General features: G+C 34.9%; 1 protein-coding gene and 1 long non-coding RNA gene across 11 annotated transcripts; one reads left to right on the forward strand and one right to left on the reverse strand.

The window, feature by feature from the left end:
• Nucleotides 1–687: 687 nt before the first annotated feature.
• Nucleotides 688–17,702, forward strand: LOC100121689 (centromere-associated protein E). 10 transcript variants are annotated; one of them, XM_032598998.1, is made up of 30 exons: nucleotides 688–959; nucleotides 1,786–1,908; nucleotides 2,022–2,279; nucleotides 2,604–2,771; nucleotides 2,924–3,247; nucleotides 3,333–3,680; nucleotides 3,750–3,963; nucleotides 4,039–4,725; nucleotides 4,822–5,172; nucleotides 5,251–5,441; nucleotides 5,935–6,084; nucleotides 6,289–6,527; nucleotides 6,605–6,994; nucleotides 7,103–7,442; nucleotides 8,219–8,272; nucleotides 9,129–9,308; nucleotides 10,142–10,219; nucleotides 11,196–11,489; nucleotides 11,840–12,199; nucleotides 12,423–12,641; nucleotides 12,748–12,900; nucleotides 13,077–13,538; nucleotides 13,630–14,490; nucleotides 14,577–14,999; nucleotides 15,082–15,382; nucleotides 15,606–16,000; nucleotides 16,074–16,367; nucleotides 16,435–16,614; nucleotides 16,699–17,096; nucleotides 17,189–17,702. In XM_032598998.1, the coding sequence occupies exons 1-30, from the start codon at nucleotides 906–908 to the stop codon at nucleotides 17,208–17,210; spliced, it is 8,511 nt and encodes a 2,836-aa protein (XP_032454889.1). In that variant the 5' UTR covers nucleotides 688–905; the 3' UTR covers nucleotides 17,211–17,702. The 10 variants fall into 10 exon arrangements, with proteins under 10 accessions (XP_032454889.1, XP_032454883.1, XP_032454885.1 ...); XM_032598992.1 differs by having other exon boundaries at nucleotides 17,202–17,702; XM_032598994.1 differs by having other exon boundaries at nucleotides 11,211–11,489; nucleotides 17,202–17,696.
• On the reverse strand, nucleotides 1,795–2,457 carry LOC116417241. Its single transcript, XR_004227545.1, has 3 exons — nucleotides 2,371–2,457; nucleotides 2,058–2,266; nucleotides 1,795–1,885 (listed from the first exon to the last, which is right to left on the reverse strand). It is a non-coding gene; the product is annotated as an uncharacterized LOC116417241 (long non-coding RNA).
• Nucleotides 17,703–17,866: the final 164 nt, after the last annotated feature.

Consider the following 17,866-nt stretch of genomic DNA (forward strand, 5'->3'; position numbering starts at 1 on the left):
CACTTTGCATACTGCAATCCTCAACGGCTTTTCTACGATTTCTCATCCTAACATTTGTTATAACAATTCGCAAAAGTCATATATTAGGCACGGATTATCAAAACAATGCAATTGCGATGCATAACAGTCTCGCGAACTCCGGAGAGAACAATAAAACGGCAATTCGTATATACAATATAAGTACTTATAATTTCCGAAAACCGTTGGATGCATTATAGCAGCCAAAGAGACGTAAAAAAAGGACTGTGAGTTCTTGAGAGATAGAGAACCCCTGCTAATCTTGGGCGAATCAAAACCCGAGAACCCCCCCCCCCCCGCCCGCCGTCCTATTATTCGACACAGACGACAGTTTAAATCCCGACGTCAGTTTTCCAGCTTCGAAACCGTCGTCAGCCGCATTCGCTTGTCCCAACGATCAAACGAATTTCAAGGTAAACTCATCTCAATCAATGAACAATCGATACTCTAAACTCCTAATACAGTCAACAATTGCGTCATAACGAACCACCAATTTCATTTACTCGACTTTTTCAGAGAAAACTGCAGCTGCAGCAAGACAGGCATCGCTGGTGTAACCGCCAAACACTCATCGCATAAAGGCGGGAGTGAGACGGAGCAATATAGGTATACGTTCGGCGGTTGGAGAATCTTGTATACATATATATACATACTCGTTCCTTCTCTGTTTTTTATACTATATACACGCATAACATACTGTGCATCGCGAGTATCGCGACTGGTGTTTGATGTATACTGGTATATGGAATACCATGTAACGCTCGTATGTTCAATTAGACACTGTGCACCACGGCTCTCGATTTTTTTGAAAAGCCACAGAATAAAGGATGAGTGGAGTGTCGTGATAAGAAGACAAAAAGTGATACAGAGAAAAGAACTAGAAGAAGATGGACAACGAGGAGAAGCGGAGGAGTCGCGCCTTGGAGGCTGGCAGGGAAATGGTATGAGAGAGACGAAGATAGACGTATATGCACCGTGTATGCGCGCGTGTGTCGAGTTTAAGGGCCTCTAAAGTGCAATTGCTCTGGGTCGCTCTCTTGGGGGCTATTTTTATCTTTGATTTAACCCCGGCGCTTGTAGAGACAGAGAGAAACTTTGCTGCGGCCCACGTTGTTGCGCCTTTTATTAGCTCATGAGATTGGATTAGTTTTGGAAGAGTTTGTTGCATTGTTTAGAGGTAGGATGTGCGCTGTTATTGTTTAGCTCGCTGGATGAGTAAATTTGGCACAGCTTTGAGCTATTATTGAGTTTATTAATTTGTGTTTTTGTGAGTGTACTAGCAGAGCAATTGAATTGTTTACTTTTTGAGCAAACACAGCTTGTAAACATTAGTTCTTTTGGTACACCACAAAGATCTTTTAATCATTCTCGATATTTGTTGATATCAAATGAGAATTAATAATAGTAGTGCCCGTGTGTTGCACAGACTATGAAACTTTGTTATGAATCACTTAAAATCAAATTGGGGCAGTATACTAATAGAAAATTCATATGGTGTGTATAAATTATTCAGTATAAAAATGTAATTGATTCTTGTATTTAGAATGATTTGCAAGTTTATGTCATCCTTCATAGGAAATGTACAAAATAGCATGTAAAATAACTTAGCTGCGCAGTTAAAAAATTTTCTATAAGACTGAGATCTTTCATTGTTAATCATTCTTACAAAAGCTGCGGCACAGTTTTTAAACTTGGCATCACTAGTGATATTGATTTTCATAATACATTAATAATTTTTGATGATTTGGATTATTAATTTTTTTACAGTTGGAGGCTTATAAATTAAAACATTCCAACAGAAGATTTAGTAAAAGTCTTGAACAGGCTTCAGATGAGGAATCTTTCCGCAATGAAGCAGAAAATCAATCTATTGATTTGAGAAGTGTCAGCGTAAGTTATTCAAATATAACCTTATTTGTATGCTTTCGAATAGTTAGAGTTGAGTTTTTAGTCCAATTTAAAAAAAAATTAACTAAATTTTACTTTTCATATGACTGTTTTAGAATAATGAAAGTATATTATCAAGAGACATAACATACAGTAGTGTAAGCATGAGTGAAGGTGAAGGTGATGGCGACTTAGAGGGGTTGGCTGGAAGAGTTACTGAGTTGGAGGAATTACTTCAAGGAAAAGAAGCTGTAGTGGAAGCTCTACATGCTGAAATTGACCACCTCAGAGCTGATGCATCTTCTCCAACGTCATCACACAGTCAAAATAGTAACAATCCTTACAAAGACGTCATAGTAACCTATCGTGCAAAAGTAAGTTTTTTTTTAATTGATGAAATTTCTTCAAAATAAATATATCTCTAGTGTAAATTTTACATTTAAATTGAGTGCATAAAATTCATACTTTTTGATTAATGCCTTTTTTTCTACTTTGTTGTAATTCATACATTCACACAACTTAGTCACAATGTACTAAATCATTAATTTGAAAGTAGCAACATTATCAAAACAAAAGATAATCCATGTATTGAATTAATCTTGAATAAATTTCTAGATTGTTAAAAATTCATAAAATTTGAATCATTTATAACTGCTGAATAAATAAACTTACTAATTTCTGTCAAATCTTTTTTAAAGCTTCAAGAATTTGATAGAGCCTTAAATCAACGAGATAATTTAATTGAAGATCTTACAACCTCGTTACAACAGGCTTTAGCCTCAAGAGATGCTTTACTCGCACAAATAAGTGTATTAAATTCAACACAACTAGGAAATCCTGATAGGGAAAACATTTGTGATGAAAAGGTATGTGAATCCAGAAACTTTAAGAATATTTTCTGATTTAATGCAATTGATTTCATTTTATCTTAATGTTAATTTTATTTTATTTTACATCATACAATCATGAATTCTGTGAAAAATCTTGGAAATTATTTTTTAATTTTTTTGTTATTCAGATTTCTGCATTAGAAAATGTCTTGAGCATTCAAAAAGAATTGGTTACTCAACTTTCTTCCCAACTCGAGCAGGCCGAACAGAATGTTAAGAGATTGGAGCATGAAAAAGAAGTCCAAAATACAGAATTGGTTGATTACAAAGATCAAATAGAAAATTTAAACAAAAAGATTCAATCAGGTTCTACAGAAATTGACAACAGTATCTCTGATGCACAGCAAGTACAAAAACAGTATGAAAAAATTAAAAAAGATATGGAAGCAGTAATTAATGGATTCAAGGCTGAGACTAGTGCTAATAATGCTAAGCATGCAAGTGAAATAAAGGTAAAGTAGTAAAGTGATTCATTTTGAGAATTAACAAATCATTTTTGGAGACAATTTTGTAAGCGATGATTTTCTTTGTTCACAGGAGCTTAGTTTGAGGCACGAGGCTGAGCTACAGAAGCTTAGAGACGAGAACCACAATCTCGAGACTCACCATGCTAAAGAAATGTCTGTTTTTCAAACACAATTGACAAACTATAAACGCACCATCGAGTCTCTTAAATTGGATCTTGTCACTCGTAAGGAAACCCATGCTAAGGATAAAGAGCTGCTTACCGAACAGATCAAACTTCATAAATTACAACTCGACGAGATGACAACCAAGTACATTGCAACCACTAGCGTTTTGGATTCTAAAGAGAGCATTGAACGATCATTGGAACAAGCGCTAAATGATGCAGCCACGCTTAGAACGGAAAACGAGTCACTCAAGGTCTGTAAGCATTTTATTAAGCTATTTAGCATTAACAAACAGATTTTAAAATAATTTTTGGTTCTCTAGTTCAAGCTAGATGATCTATCTTCGAGATACTCGGCCGCTCAGAGCTTGATTGAAAATAATCAAGTGCATGAAAGAACGTTGAGTAATAAGATTTTCACACTCGAAAAATCTCTATCGAGGCTGAGTGGCATTAGTTTTGCAGAGTTAGATCAAACAGCTTATCAGACTTTAGATGAAATGTCATTGCAGTATCAAATAACCAAGCAGAAATTAGGTAAATCATTTTTTTTATTAATAGTTTCGTTTTCGCAAAACTGATGAATTAACAAATATTATTGCTCTGCAACAGAGGAAAAAGCAGTAATGGAAAAAGAGCTCGTTCAGAAAATCCAAGATCTCCAAGACCTTGTCTCCAAAACTAGAACTGAGCTCGAATCCGCAAATCTTGCCAAAGAAAGCTATGAAAAGCAAATCAAAGACATGAAAAACACTTGTGATCGCCTTAAATCCGAAATGAATTCTACTCTTGAACATCAGCAGCAGCGATTCTCTGCCGACAGTCTTGAAGTAACGCGTATGCCTAGTTGCGAATTTGAACAAGAGATCCTTGAGTTGAAGAAGACCATTGAAAAACGGGATGAGGAAACCGCTGAATACATCAAAAAGTTGGAAGAACTTGGAGGAATCAATCAGAGGCTTGTAGAGGAAAGCCAAAAGTTAAAGAATGGTTTAGCCACAGCTTACGCTCAATGCGCTGTTTTCGAGGAGAAATTGGACCAAACGTTAGGTTTCGGCGAAAGCAAACTTGACGATACGTCGGCGTTAATGGATCAGACTGCTTCTTCGAACGGCTCAACCTTTGATCTAGAAGAAGTTTTGCATAAACAGAGTAACTATAATAAGGTGCTATTAAAACTGGACTCCTGTAGAAAACAACTGGAGGATTTTGAACGTGAAAGGGCACAAATGCTACATAAACTTGAGGAACTTACTAAAGAAAAAGAGGATATTTTAAAAGAAAAAGAAGAACTATTGGGTAAGTACTTTCATGAATCTATTTGAATTTAATGTATGATATGATTTTACAATTTTTAATAAGCAACTAATAAATGGTTATTCATATAATTCATAGTTGATGCAAAGGAAAAAGAAGAACAGCACCGCGAAGAAATTAAAATTTTAAAGATGGAAGCTACGGCAGAGTCTAAGAAATTCAGACATTTACTTTCAAACTTTGAAGAAGGCAATGAAGGATTAAAGCAACTTAAAATAGAAATGGAGGAGAAACACGCCAAGGAGATGGAAGAGCTCAGAACATACTTCGAGCAAAAATGTCTACAAATGGAAAAACAATACTCTGAAGAGGTATTTAGTCAACAATCAAAAAAGATGTCCGATAATGATAGTGAAATCGAAGAATTAAATGAAGATTTGTACGTTGGCAGTGGGCCTGTAGAGTTAAGTGGCGGTGGTGACGCTTTAGGTAAAAATATATTATAATAATATAAATAAACTCCCACTTATGATTTTTGTATGAATTATGTTTGATTGCAAATCATAGGTGTTTTAGAAAAAGAAATAAAAAGTGATTCCTTCTCGGATTTTAAGGATAAGAAGCAAAATAATGTCTCAGAAGAAAAAATAGCGCAAATAGCTGCTGAGTATGAAGAAAAGTTAGAAAATCTAAGAAAACAATTACAAGAGGTGAAAGAAAAGTCTGGGCGTACAATTTTATTAAAAGCTGTAAATCAGGTATAAATCTTTACTATCTACAATTTATTTTATTTTACATTTCTTTTTTTTCATCTTTTTGTTAATGGTGTTGGAATAAAATTTGAGTAATCAGCAGGATTAATATATCAAATTCAGATTAATTTTTCAATTCTGTTTATTATTTTTTACTAAAAAATTGTTCTAATCCGTTTTAAAATTATTAAATTTCATTCATTTTTATTTCATTTTTCAAACATCTATTAATTTATCATTTATTAAATGAATATTTAAGGTGTAAAAACCATGGTACAAATGTGTCATTTATTTTATGCATGATTTTTGTGTTATACTGTTATCAGTCAATTCATATTTTTAATTTATTAGTACAGAAAATAAATAGAATAGTATAATAATATAGTTTAGTTGATATTTGGATATTGTTAAAATACATTAAAAAATGGCAGATAAGGTTTTAATAATCACTTCTGCCTGTGACTAACTTAATTGACTTCATACTTAATATCGCATGCAGTTTTGTCAAACTGAGCAAAGCAGTACCGCGGCTGTGCAAGAAAGCTGTAACGAGCTGAACAAGCTGCGAGCGGACTACAATCGGCAACTTGAGGAACAAGTGGGACTTGCGCGCATCGACATCATCAATGCTTTACAAGAGCAGATTGAGGTAGTTATCGCGTGCATGCTCATAGCTTTTATTGATGTTTTTGTCCACAAACAAAATTGTATTGTTCACAACATTGTTCTATCATGGCCGTGAATGAATTTTGATATTTTTTTGACTTTTGAATTGTTGTTTGTCTTTATGCATGAAAATTGGTAACAAAATATCAAGTTAAATTTATTAACATTAAAAAATATGATATTTTAGGCTTTAATCACTGTTGAGTCTGAGTCAGATGAAAATTGGCCTACGGAGTTATTAGAGTTGCGAAATAAATTTACTAGTAATACAAAGAGAGAAATACAGGCTCTAAGAGAACGGCACGTACAAGAAATCAAATGCCTAAGAGAAGAGAGCAATAAAATTATCAATGGTCTTCACGATGAAATCAAAATAATCAAAGCTGAAACTCGTGAATCTTTGCAGAGCAATTTAATTAAAGAAAGGTAAATTTTAATAACTGTCGTTTTATTGTTGTTTATTTTAATAAAACATCTTAAAAAATGTGATTCTGAATAATTAGGGATATACTTCACAAAACTTGCGCAACACTCAAGGGTCTTGTCAGTCAGCTTATAGGCTACTTTGCTGATTGTGAAGAGGAGCTTAACAATACTATTATCAGTGAAGTTCTTAAAAAGCAATCAACGCCTCGAATGGACAGCAGATCAGTCTTTGAGTGTGAACAAAGTGCCGCAAAAATCAAAAGGGTCCACTTTGCACCAAAATCGAATGAGATTGCTTCTATCGTCGGCAGTGATACTGACCTGCATGATCTAATCAATAGTGAAAAGGATGTCATGAAAATCTTGAAGAACGAGTTGGAGGCATCCTTGCAACGACTCAGGGCTGATAGTGCTAAGATTTTAAACACGTCATTCTCTGATTCCGAATCTTGGTCGACTGGGCTCGGGTGAGTAATACAAGATTTGAGTGATTTTAAACATAAAACATGAATAAGCTGTAAACAAACCAAGTATTATTATTATTTATTTATTGATTATTATTTTTTTCTAACCAGTGACAGTCCAAGGGATAAACTTATTGAAGTCGAGAAATTACTTGCCGCCTTCCAAGAAGAAAATGAGCATCTCAAAGTTAAGGTCATTGAGTTGCAGCAGCGCGTAATTATGGCTGAAAATAAAAAAGAAGTTATCTCAGAGGGTTACGGTGAACAGGATGAATCGGTCCTTGAAGAAGTAGAAGAGGATTTCTCACAGTTACAGGATCGAGCCAAGTATGTCGTAATGAATGGCTGTAACGATACTGTGTATCTTCTCCAACTGATCGACGAGCTCTGTAGACACGCAGATAAGAGCATAGACGATATAAAGAGAGAAAAAGAGGACCTGCAACATCAAGTAAAGTGTTTTTATTTAAATTTTATTTGGTTTTTAACACTGGTTGAAAAGCCTTGGCAGTCGAAAATATCGATGCGTAGATCGTCTCTATTGATAAAATAATGGTGTATAACTTTATCGCTGCATGTTGGTTTACACATTTTTTATTGACAATTTATTTATCTATTTTATTTTTATTATTTTTTTTGTTAGAATGACATACTGTAGTGCTGTACGGTGTATGCACATTGCACTTCTTATATTGACAAGTTAACACTTTCGTGTTTCGTAATGACTCAAATTTTATTTTTAGTCACTATAAAAATGTTTTTTCAAGAGTATTAGTAATTAACGGTGTTTTCACGAGTGAGTCCCCCGTTCCTTTATCCTAATGTGACATTTATGAATTTTCATACTAATTTCACTATTGTATTCTACTTGATTCAAGACTACATGATTTGTGTCGTATCTACTTTTTCGTAAACATTAAGACAGTGTCTAAGAGTATAAGATACAGAAACGTGGCAAAAACATTAGATTCAGATTTATTCATTTTTTTAAATTATTTTATCAAAATGAAAGTCCTGAACATATAACAAATTTACTAATTAGCAAGTTTAACATAGATGCATTGAAAATAGAGTACTATTTCTATTATTTTTAAAATCAAATTAATTTAGTCTGTTTATCGTCATTCCTACATTGAAATTTAACCAAGTGTCGTTGCAAAAAGAAAAAGCTAGGGATTCTCGAAGGAAGGAAGGATTGTGATTGGCGTTTTATTATCTTGCCGGCAGGTCTCATTAGTTCCTACTCCTACCCCAAACATTCACAAGGTTCGCAAAGTTAAGGTAAATACTAATTTAAAATTTTGCCGCCATTATTTTCATAAACATCCCTTTTCGAACGTCGTAGAAAGCTTATTCCCTCTCGACTAATTCGACCCGGAAGCGCTTGTTTACGATACATTTTTTAAAGAAGTTTACATGGTAAGCGGAATTTTTTTAGAATTCATTAAGAGTTTCTTTTTCTATTAATAAGTACATCTTTTATTAGTGTATTAATTGCATGCATAACACTGAAAGTAATTCTTCTCTAAAATACTATAAGCATGCTTTTATATTAATTATTTAAATGACTTTTTGCACAGGTTGCAGGTAAAGTTCTGATACGATTTTCAAGTGTATGCTGTATTCTAAATTGTGTATTTGCATGTTTCATGTTATAAATTTCTACACTTTTAACATAATGTCCCGTAAATATTAGGTATCAGATAAAACAATATTTTGGTATAATATATAATGTACATAAAAAGATTGTTGTTGTATATTTTTTTTTCATGTATGCAACAACATTCTTTTAATAATAAATAATATAATTTATTCACAGCTATAAGATTTGTATTTTTAATTTAATAAATCAAGCAATATGAAAATCATTTCAGAGCCTTATTTCAAACAAAGCATGCATGTATAAAATCGGCATACGCTTGATGGCTTCAAAAGCTCTATAACAAATAACGTGTACTTGCTGAAAAAAAAATTTATACAAAGTAAACTTTTTAATTCGAATGTATAAATAAAAACATATATTAATAAATGGTGAAACTTGAAACGTAAACGATTTTGACATTCGAATTAAAAGAAAGACGTATAGAGCGAAAATATTTTACATGTTCAACGTTCCTACTTGTACGCTGCCAAACAGATCGAGGCGGCGGACAAGCAGTTGCGATCGACGCGCAAGTTCCAGGAGGAGCAGGCAGTCGAGCGAGAGGCCGAGCGTGAAGAGGCCACCAAGCAGATAAAGCAACTCCAGGAACGGCTGCGCGAGCTTGAGCGAGAAAAGGACCGAGACTATCGAGAATACTGCATAGATTCCGCAGAGGTATTTATGCCCATTAAGACATTTACGAGGGGACAGGATTTTCGTTTGGAAATTGGCTGTCGTAAATTTGAGATCGATTTTCCGAGGGGAAATCAAGTGGTTCACTATCGATCGTTCGCACTTTTCTCACCTTGGTTTTATTTTAATTATGCGGTGTACATTAAGGACACGATTAATTTAATTTCAGTAAATTAGTCACTATATGTTTTCTAAGGATCATTGATATGCTCGAGAGAATATCTAAAATTTACTTAATCAAAAAATCGTTAAATTGTATTTAATTGAAAAGGATGAAATATCGAAAATGTTTATCAATGATTGGTAGAAAGTTAATACAAAGCACATTGTTGGTAGAATTAATAACACAATGTCTTTATTTTTTATTACACTTTTATCCAATTTGATTTACGAGTTTAATAACATAACAACGGTGCTGTGAGATTTAAAATATTTAAGCACAAGAGGGAGAATGGTTGGAGTCAAATTTTTTTATATAATAATAAGTTGATACAGGGCAGCTTATAACATTGCATCACTGCTAGATTATCATATTAACACAGATTTATAAGGGGATGCAAAATAGCCACTATACTATTTAAGTAATCATAACTTATATTAACATGTAATAAAGTCTTTTCTATAATTTTGATCATTTATTATACTTGCATCGTCGCAAATTTTTTGATAACTTTAAAAGACAACACTTATAAAGTATTTCTTGTAATTTAGTAATCGGCATTGTGTAGTGGCGCATCCCCTTAAAATGAAGATTTTTTCTCTATGCACTGTGGTTTTGGTTTTTTTTTCTCTGTTTGTTGCACACACAAACGCAGTCTGCGCTATCGCCTGCCTCGTCTTCCGCGGGCAGTTCTACGCTTCGACAGATCGATGAATCAGAGATCGATGTATCAGTGAGTTTCACTTCATGATTATCTACTCATGATCAAGCATGAAAACATTATCGGCGAATGCTCATTTTGAAAATGTGTAAAAAGTTGCGATTGCGAATAGATTTATACACTTGATCAAAACGTACACTTGAAAACAGGACACAAACATACCTACATGCATTTTGACACAGTAGATTATTACCTTTATGAAAACATAATGTATTTATGTATTTTACTTAATGAGTTTGTTTTGTTGATAAAAAAAAAATTACACAAAAAAATAAGCTCAAGTAATAAATCATGTCGCTACCATCCTTATAAAGTACATGCATGCTAACCTAATTTTACATTCCCATTTAACGCTTGACTAGTTTGATCACATAGACATATATACGTATCCGCTTTAATCTACTGCTCTAACATATATGACAATCGATATATTTTGCATCAACTACATACACCTATCCAATTGTCAAACTATTTGGTGAAATTCTCAGAATAAAATTTTTGTTTTTTCTTTTATTTGTGCTACTAGAACAATGAAAATAAACTTATCGAACAAAGAGAATATTAAATTTCGCGAAAAGCGGGATATATAACTGTTAATGCATTGTTAACGCAGAACCCGTTAAGCGAGAGTTCACACTATTAAAATAAAGGTGTCCTCGGCTTCCGGTAAGAGCCATTTTTGATATTTTGTACATAACTATCTTCGAGTTTTCTATAACTATGTATCAAAGTAAATGCTTTTATTATATTTTATAGAAAAATCGGCTGCTGAGAAAATTGTTTCCGACCAAAACTATGAATATTATTTAATTTCATACTTCAATCCTAGAAAATCCCTTTTTTAAAATATTTTTTCATGTTATATGAATACTTGAAACTGTAAGTAATATTAACTGTATTGATATGCTTATAAAATAAATTCTGAGGATTTCAAAAAGCTTTAATAATCCCATAACTACATTAATAACCAATACCATCATACAATCAGGTGGAAACTCTTAAGATGCAGATGCACGATCTGGAGACAAAGAAGTTGAAGACAGAGAGTGAGCTGGAGGCCGCGGTGGAAAAGATTTGGGAGCTTCGCGAGGTCATCCGCGAATTGGAGCAACAGGTGACGGCGAGAGTTAATCGTGAAGATGTACTCAGTGGAAAGATTAAGCAGCTCGAGGAGGTTGTCGTGGCCCAGACCAAGAACCAGGAAGAGCTTGTGCAGGAGCTTGAGGTCCTCAAGTCTGGCAACGACAATAATCAACTAAGCGATCACATTGGCCATTTGCAGGTCTGTATACTAAAAAAATACTTGGTTTAAAAAAAATTGCAAAGATTTATATATATATATATATATATATATATATATATATATATATATATATATATTACATACCCTACAGCATTAAAATATAAAAAAATTAATAATCATCTAAAGAAAAAAATATGTATAACACTAGTCAATATTAAACATATTGTAGTTGAATATTATAAATGTTCTCTCTGGAAATAGATATGAGTTGCATGCGTCATCGTGTATATTAAAAAGAATGATAGGTGTTTAAAATATTTAATACACAAGAATTTTTTTTTAATTTTGACTTGTTTAAAAATTATCATAAATGTATTACGTATTATCAGGAGGAATTACGCAAGCATCAGCTAAGCTCCGAACAGCTAACAGCCAATTCTTCAGCTTTAAAACAACTCCGGTTAGAGATTCGTGAGCTACAGTCTCAGCTAGACCGTAAAACTCGCGAGCTTGAATCGATGCATGTGTGCGGCTCTAGCCTCAGTCTTAGTCAGCCCAGTGAGGATGTGTCAATCCGCGAACAGATCGATGCAGCCCGATGCCCAACTCCAGACGATCCGACCTCACCTCCAATTTTACCGCTTGACCACGTGCTCAAGCTCAAAGAGACGTTGCTCAAGCATTTTAGGGCCGAAGATGTGGCGCTCAAAAGGTTAAAAGATCTGGATATTCAGCTATCTAGCCTTCAGGTACACTCGAGTTGTAATTTTGTTTGTAATTTTAAATATTGAAAATTAAAAAAAAACTTAATGATGGTTTTTAAGTATTGAATGTAAAACAAGGTTAAAATTAGAATTCTTATGTAATTTTTAATTATCAACTAATGATAATACATGGATCAGTAAGAAAAAAAGTACGAGTTTCTATGTATCATAGCATTACATCTTGAAAAAAAAACTTATCTGCAAACAGAGGCAGAACGAAGAGCTACTTGCGGAGCAGGAAATACTTCAGCAGACGACGTCGGAGCAGCTCTTCCAGATCGAGACGCTGCGCGCTCGGCTGGAACAGCAAAAGCAGAACGCTCCGTTTGCCCAGCGTCAAGCGACCTCCAGGCTCGAGACGCAGCTGTACGAGATTAACGACAGACTCGAGATTACCGAACGCGCTCTCAATGACAAGGATATAGAGGTACAAAATCTTTCTGCGTTTGTCGCGTGAAATAAAATAAGAAAATTATGAAAGCGATATTTAAGTGTTTCCTAAATTATTAACCTACTTGCTTATTTGGCCTCAGCTGGCGGAAGTCAAAGATCAGCTTGAGCGCGTTAGCCGTTTGTTAGCAGAGAAGGAAACCGAAATCGCCAACGTCGTACAGTCGGAGAATGACGTTCTTCAGAAGTTGAAAAATAAGCTGGAAATTCTGGAAGAAGAGAACCATATGATGCAGGTATATATATATATATATATATATATATATATATATATATATATATATATATATATATATATATATATATATATATATATATATATATATATATATATATATATATCTTTTCTTTTCATGAATAAGATTAATGTAGATATGATCAATGATCATCTAATGCTCCAAATATTTATCAGGCAAAACTGAACAACCAAGAAAAAACACAGACGAATATGCCACAGCTGATTGACACAATGCTTACGGATAAAAACAACGAAATCGATCATCTCCGCGAGCAGTTAATGCAGCGTGAGAAACAGCTTGAAGTCTACTTTTCAATTGACGAAGCTCAGCTTCGTGAACTGCTGCGCCACAATGAGCATCAAAAGAATAGCGCGCGAACCTTAAGCGACATCCTTTCAATTAATTCCGAGTGTGAGGAAGTGGAGGCCATTCGAGAAGCGCCGAATTACACCAGACAGAACGTCTCAAATTTCAAGATTCCAAACTCAATAATACACTCATCAGGTGCATCCAAGAGAGATGTTGTTGATTTTTCACAAGGAATAGTAGATACACCCAAGGTGCCTATGTTGGAACTGGACTCACACAGTCAGTGCTCCGATGCCATTGGTTCCAATAACGAAATTTCAAAGGACGTTAGTTTTCTTCAAGCAATTATTTATTCTCATTTTAACATTTTCAACGTTTTAAAAATCTTTGTGAACCTAAATTACACTCTTTTTCTAGATGGACAATCTACAAATGCATCCTCACGAGCAAGTTTCTTTAGCTCGAGTCTCTCCGACTCCGGACACCGATGCCGAAAATCAAAATGAATCTACGGCATCTGAAGATCATGATGGGTTCGTCTGTCCTCGTCATGGCAAGGTCAATAATAGTACTCGTAACGTCGAAGAAACAGTACTTAATGAAACCATCACCGTTCAGCGCATCCAAGAACTCGAAGCTCATCTTCACGAGATCAAGGAAGAGCTAGGAGCCAAAAGTGTCGCATTGAACCAGAGAGATGCTGAACTTCTTGAGATACAGAGCCATCTCGAACAGTTGCAGGAAAATATTGAGTCTCTCAACGAGGATAGATTATATTACAAATCAGAGTATGAGAAAACGAAGGAAAGTGAGTTGAAGATACAACGAGACCTGGAAGAAGTAGAAAACACTTTGAAAAAAAAGACTGAGGAACTCGAAGATTTTAAGGAGAAAATTCAGGTGAATGAAAAAATTCTGACTGAGGAGGCAAAACGGTGCAAGCGCAGTGAAGCAACTTTACAAGAAAAACTCAAAGAGATCACTAACTTGAAGGAAATCATTTCGGAGAAAGACATTACTATTGAGACCCTTCAGGCACGCAATACAGAAATCGATAATGAAAATAAGGAACTGTATGAGTACAGACGAAAGCTTGAATCCTACCAACAGGAAATCACCGAATGCCAAAATGAGATACAAAGGCTGAGCGAAGGATTGAACAGCCGTGACCAAATGATTCGCAGGTTAGAGGAAATGGCAAGGAGAAGTAGCTTGTCTGGAGGATCATCACCGAGCGAAAAAGATCAGGAGATTTTCCATTTGCAAGAGTATCTCAAGGTGAAGTATTTAAATTTTTTTCTTCAAAATATTTTCACAATACTCTTAAATATTTAAAAATAATTGTTATCTCTAATAAATTTAAGGAAAAAGACAAAGTCATCCGACAGATGAGTGACGATAGCAAGAGCTTACATCGAGCTCTTGAAACTATTCAGAGCAAGATGAAAGAATCTGGTAATGTTGTAGAACTCCGAAGAAAACTTAAAGATGAGCGCAGGAGTAACGTTGAGTTAACAGAAGAGATTGCCAAGTTGCGAACAGAAGTGGAAATGTTAAGCAGTTCCAGGCGAGCCGAAGAGGATAACGATATCGCAGAAATGGTACAACGCGAGCTAAACTTGTCGGCGAGACTGGATCAGCAGCTGCTCAATGTCATCGATAGCGAACCAGAGGATAGAATGAAGAGAATGAAGTGCAACGATCTTAAGCAGGCTAATAAAGAAATCGATGAACTTAATAGGTTTAAGGATGATCTGGAGATTGAGCGTGAGATGCTGAGATCTCAGGTAGTAAACTGCTTGAAGTCTTCTGAAAAGCTAATATAAGTTTATGTATTATTTACTTTAACTATTGTTTTGAATGTTACAGATTGCTGAATATGAAAATAGAATAATGCAACTAAAGGGCGATGCCGAAGAAGAATCCCTGAGAATTGCAAAAATGGAAGAGGAACTTGCAAGAGAAAGACACTTAGTAAGGTCATTGCAACTGCAATTGCAAAGGGAAAAGAATTCGGCAGAAGAAAACAAGGTTAGGGATACCGAGTTAATAAGCTTACTGAGGATAAAACTAGACGAAGCATTGGAAGTTAGAGACAGGCTTTTGATGGAACAGAAGAGTCACGAGGTAATGAACACCTTGAAAGATCAAAATAGAAAAGATATACCAGGTAAAACAATTTCCATAAATTTTTAATAGTAGATTACGATACCAGTGGCATAAGTCCGTTCTTTACGGCATGGAGTATATATTCGCTACGTTCGAACGCTTAACGCCGTGCCGTGAAGAACGACTTCTGTCATGTGTATCATACATTTATATTTTTAATTTATACTTACAATTTTTAACTTTGTCATTCTTATTCATTAAATTATTAACATTCATATTTGTAGATTTTGGAACCGAGTTTGTAGATTTTGAGAAGCAAAGATTAGAACTCGCGAAAAAACTAGAGGCAGAACAACATAAGTACGCAGAAGCCCAAGAAATCATTAAGAAATTAGAATCCGAGAAAGATCGTATTCAGAAACAATACGAACTTGCCGAAGCAGAAATTGAGAAGCTGACGAGTAGTTTAGATCTGGCAGATTGTGTCAAGGATCAAATGAAATCAGACTTGCGCAAAGCTAGGGAAGAGCTTAAAGCTAAGAACAAAGAATGCGACTGGCAAAAGTCGATCCTTAAAACCATGAGCGAAGCTGATAGCAAGAGAAACCAGCAAAGAACCAGTGATCATTCCGAGTTGAAAAACCTTAGAAGAGAACTTAAGAATGCCCAAGAAGTCATTGTTAGTATTACATTTACTTTTCATGAAAATTTTATATTTCCTAATTTGTGATATATTATTACCATTTTTTTAGAATGACTTTGAAGCTGATATGAAAACCCTAAAGGAGCAACTGTCTGAATCTGCTGAGCGCGAAGCACAATTGAGTCGTTGCATTGAGACTTTGACGGACAAAGAGACTGAACTCACGGAGCAGCTCAGCGCCGCTAAGGCTGAAGACAAAAAGTTAAGGGATATTATAGCGGACCAGCAAAACGAACTACAATTGTATCTTAGAAGAGAGATCGAACTTTCTGAAGAACTAAAAAGGGAGCGGCTGTCTCCAAATAAAAATAACTCACCTAGTAAAGTATTGCAGAGAGTAAAGGTAACTTAGAAAATGTTAAAATAAATACTTTTCTGAATATAGTGTTTCTGACACTTTTTCTTTTAAGGATCTTAATTCTACAATTGAAAGACTATCACAAGAGAAGGTACATTTGTATGAGAAAATATCGCATCTACGAGAGGAAAATGAGAGATATCTAGATCAAATAAGGTTCTTAGAAACTCAGCTCTCGCTAAAGAACAAGGGTTATTCAAATGCTGTGAGCAGAAATGATACCGAAGAAAAAGTAAGTCTCATTTCTTATAAACTAAATTCGAAAACTGAATATTTTTTTCTTTTTGGATATACTGATTCAATTTTCACCTTATAGTTGCAACACTTCTACGGTAAGTACTTGCGTTCTGATAGTCGCCGTAAGGCCCTGATATACCAGAAGCACTATCTGGTCTGCATAATTGCGGGCTACCAGCTCCTAGAAGAGAATACCTTCGCCTTCCTTGCTCAACTAACACAGACACAGCGCACATACGCACGTCGTGGTATGCACAGGCATCATGCTCGTGTCAGATTCCGTAGTGCAGTATTGGTGGTTATCAGCCTTCAGCGGATGAAATGGCTGATATTACGATGGAGAACAGGACGAAGAGTTGGTGCAAACGTCGTTTTGGGAAACATAGAGAGACCGGCCATTACACAACCTATTAGACATAGGAGCGCGGGAGCGATGACAGGACACTCACCGCCAGTTAAAGAAAGAGCTACCACAAAGTAAGAATGCGTAATTTTATATCTACTTAGAGTAGCAAGTTTTTCTTATTTACCTTTAAAATTGCATTATTTATTTGTCTTTTTGAAATCAGAATTTGCTTTCAGTGGAACTAGTGCATTTTCGCACGATCCCTACTTTCGTCGTTTGACCGACATTCAGCAGAGTCTGCACCTGCGAGTACCTGAATCAAGCACTGACAATTTCAAATCGGATTGAAGGTGCTTCAAACTTGAAGCGTATCAAGTCGTGGATTCGATTCGACTTATAATAAAAACTTGACTTGAATTGCGTGTAAATAAGTGTATGATACTACGAAGCATGTTATTATTGATTTTTATCTGCGAATGACTTGTGTAATTTTAAAGTGAGACAAAGGCTAAGATGAAGAGGCATATTAAAAGAACATCGCTCTGCTAAATTATCAAACCAAAGTTTAATTTTAGCATAATTTAATAATAAAACGTTTTGTATCTTGTCAGTGCAAATAATTCTTCGTTACCAGGCTAAGCGAAGTAACATAGTGCCTTTTTAATACCTGTGAATTTACATTGTTGTGAATGGCGTGTGTTTTTTATTGATAAATAAAGTGCCCCTTTTCGAGAAAATGTTAGCAATTATTTCCAGATCTCTGACCCTTCAATAATCCTCAAAAATAAAGATCACGAATGGAATCCATGTGTTTTTAACGCTATGGTTTCCATTAAGTAAAAGGTGTATTAACATAATACTAATATCTATTGTAAAAATCCCATCAGGGCTTTTGCGCATC

The sequence above is a fragment of the Nasonia vitripennis genome, chromosome 4 (genome assembly GCF_009193385.2).
Source record: "Nasonia vitripennis strain AsymCx chromosome 4, Nvit_psr_1.1, whole genome shotgun sequence".
Taxonomy (NCBI): domain Eukaryota; kingdom Metazoa; phylum Arthropoda; class Insecta; order Hymenoptera; family Pteromalidae; genus Nasonia; species Nasonia vitripennis.

What these genes read in the sequence shown, in the direction of transcription:
- LOC100121689 (XM_032598992.1), top strand. Translation starts at nt 906, where the DNA reads ATGGACAACGAGGAGAAGCGGAGGAGTCGCGCCTTGGAGGCTGGCAGG. An exon ending in AGCATGCAAGTGAAATAAAG is followed by an intron (nt 3,248 to 3,332) that starts GTAAAGTAGTAA and finishes CTTTGTTCACAG; the next exon opens with GAGCTTAGTTTGAGGCACGA. An exon ending in ACTGCATAGATTCCGCAGAG is followed by an intron (nt 9,309 to 10,141) that starts GTATTTATGCCC and finishes ACACAAACGCAG; the next exon opens with TCTGCGCTATCGCCTGCCTC.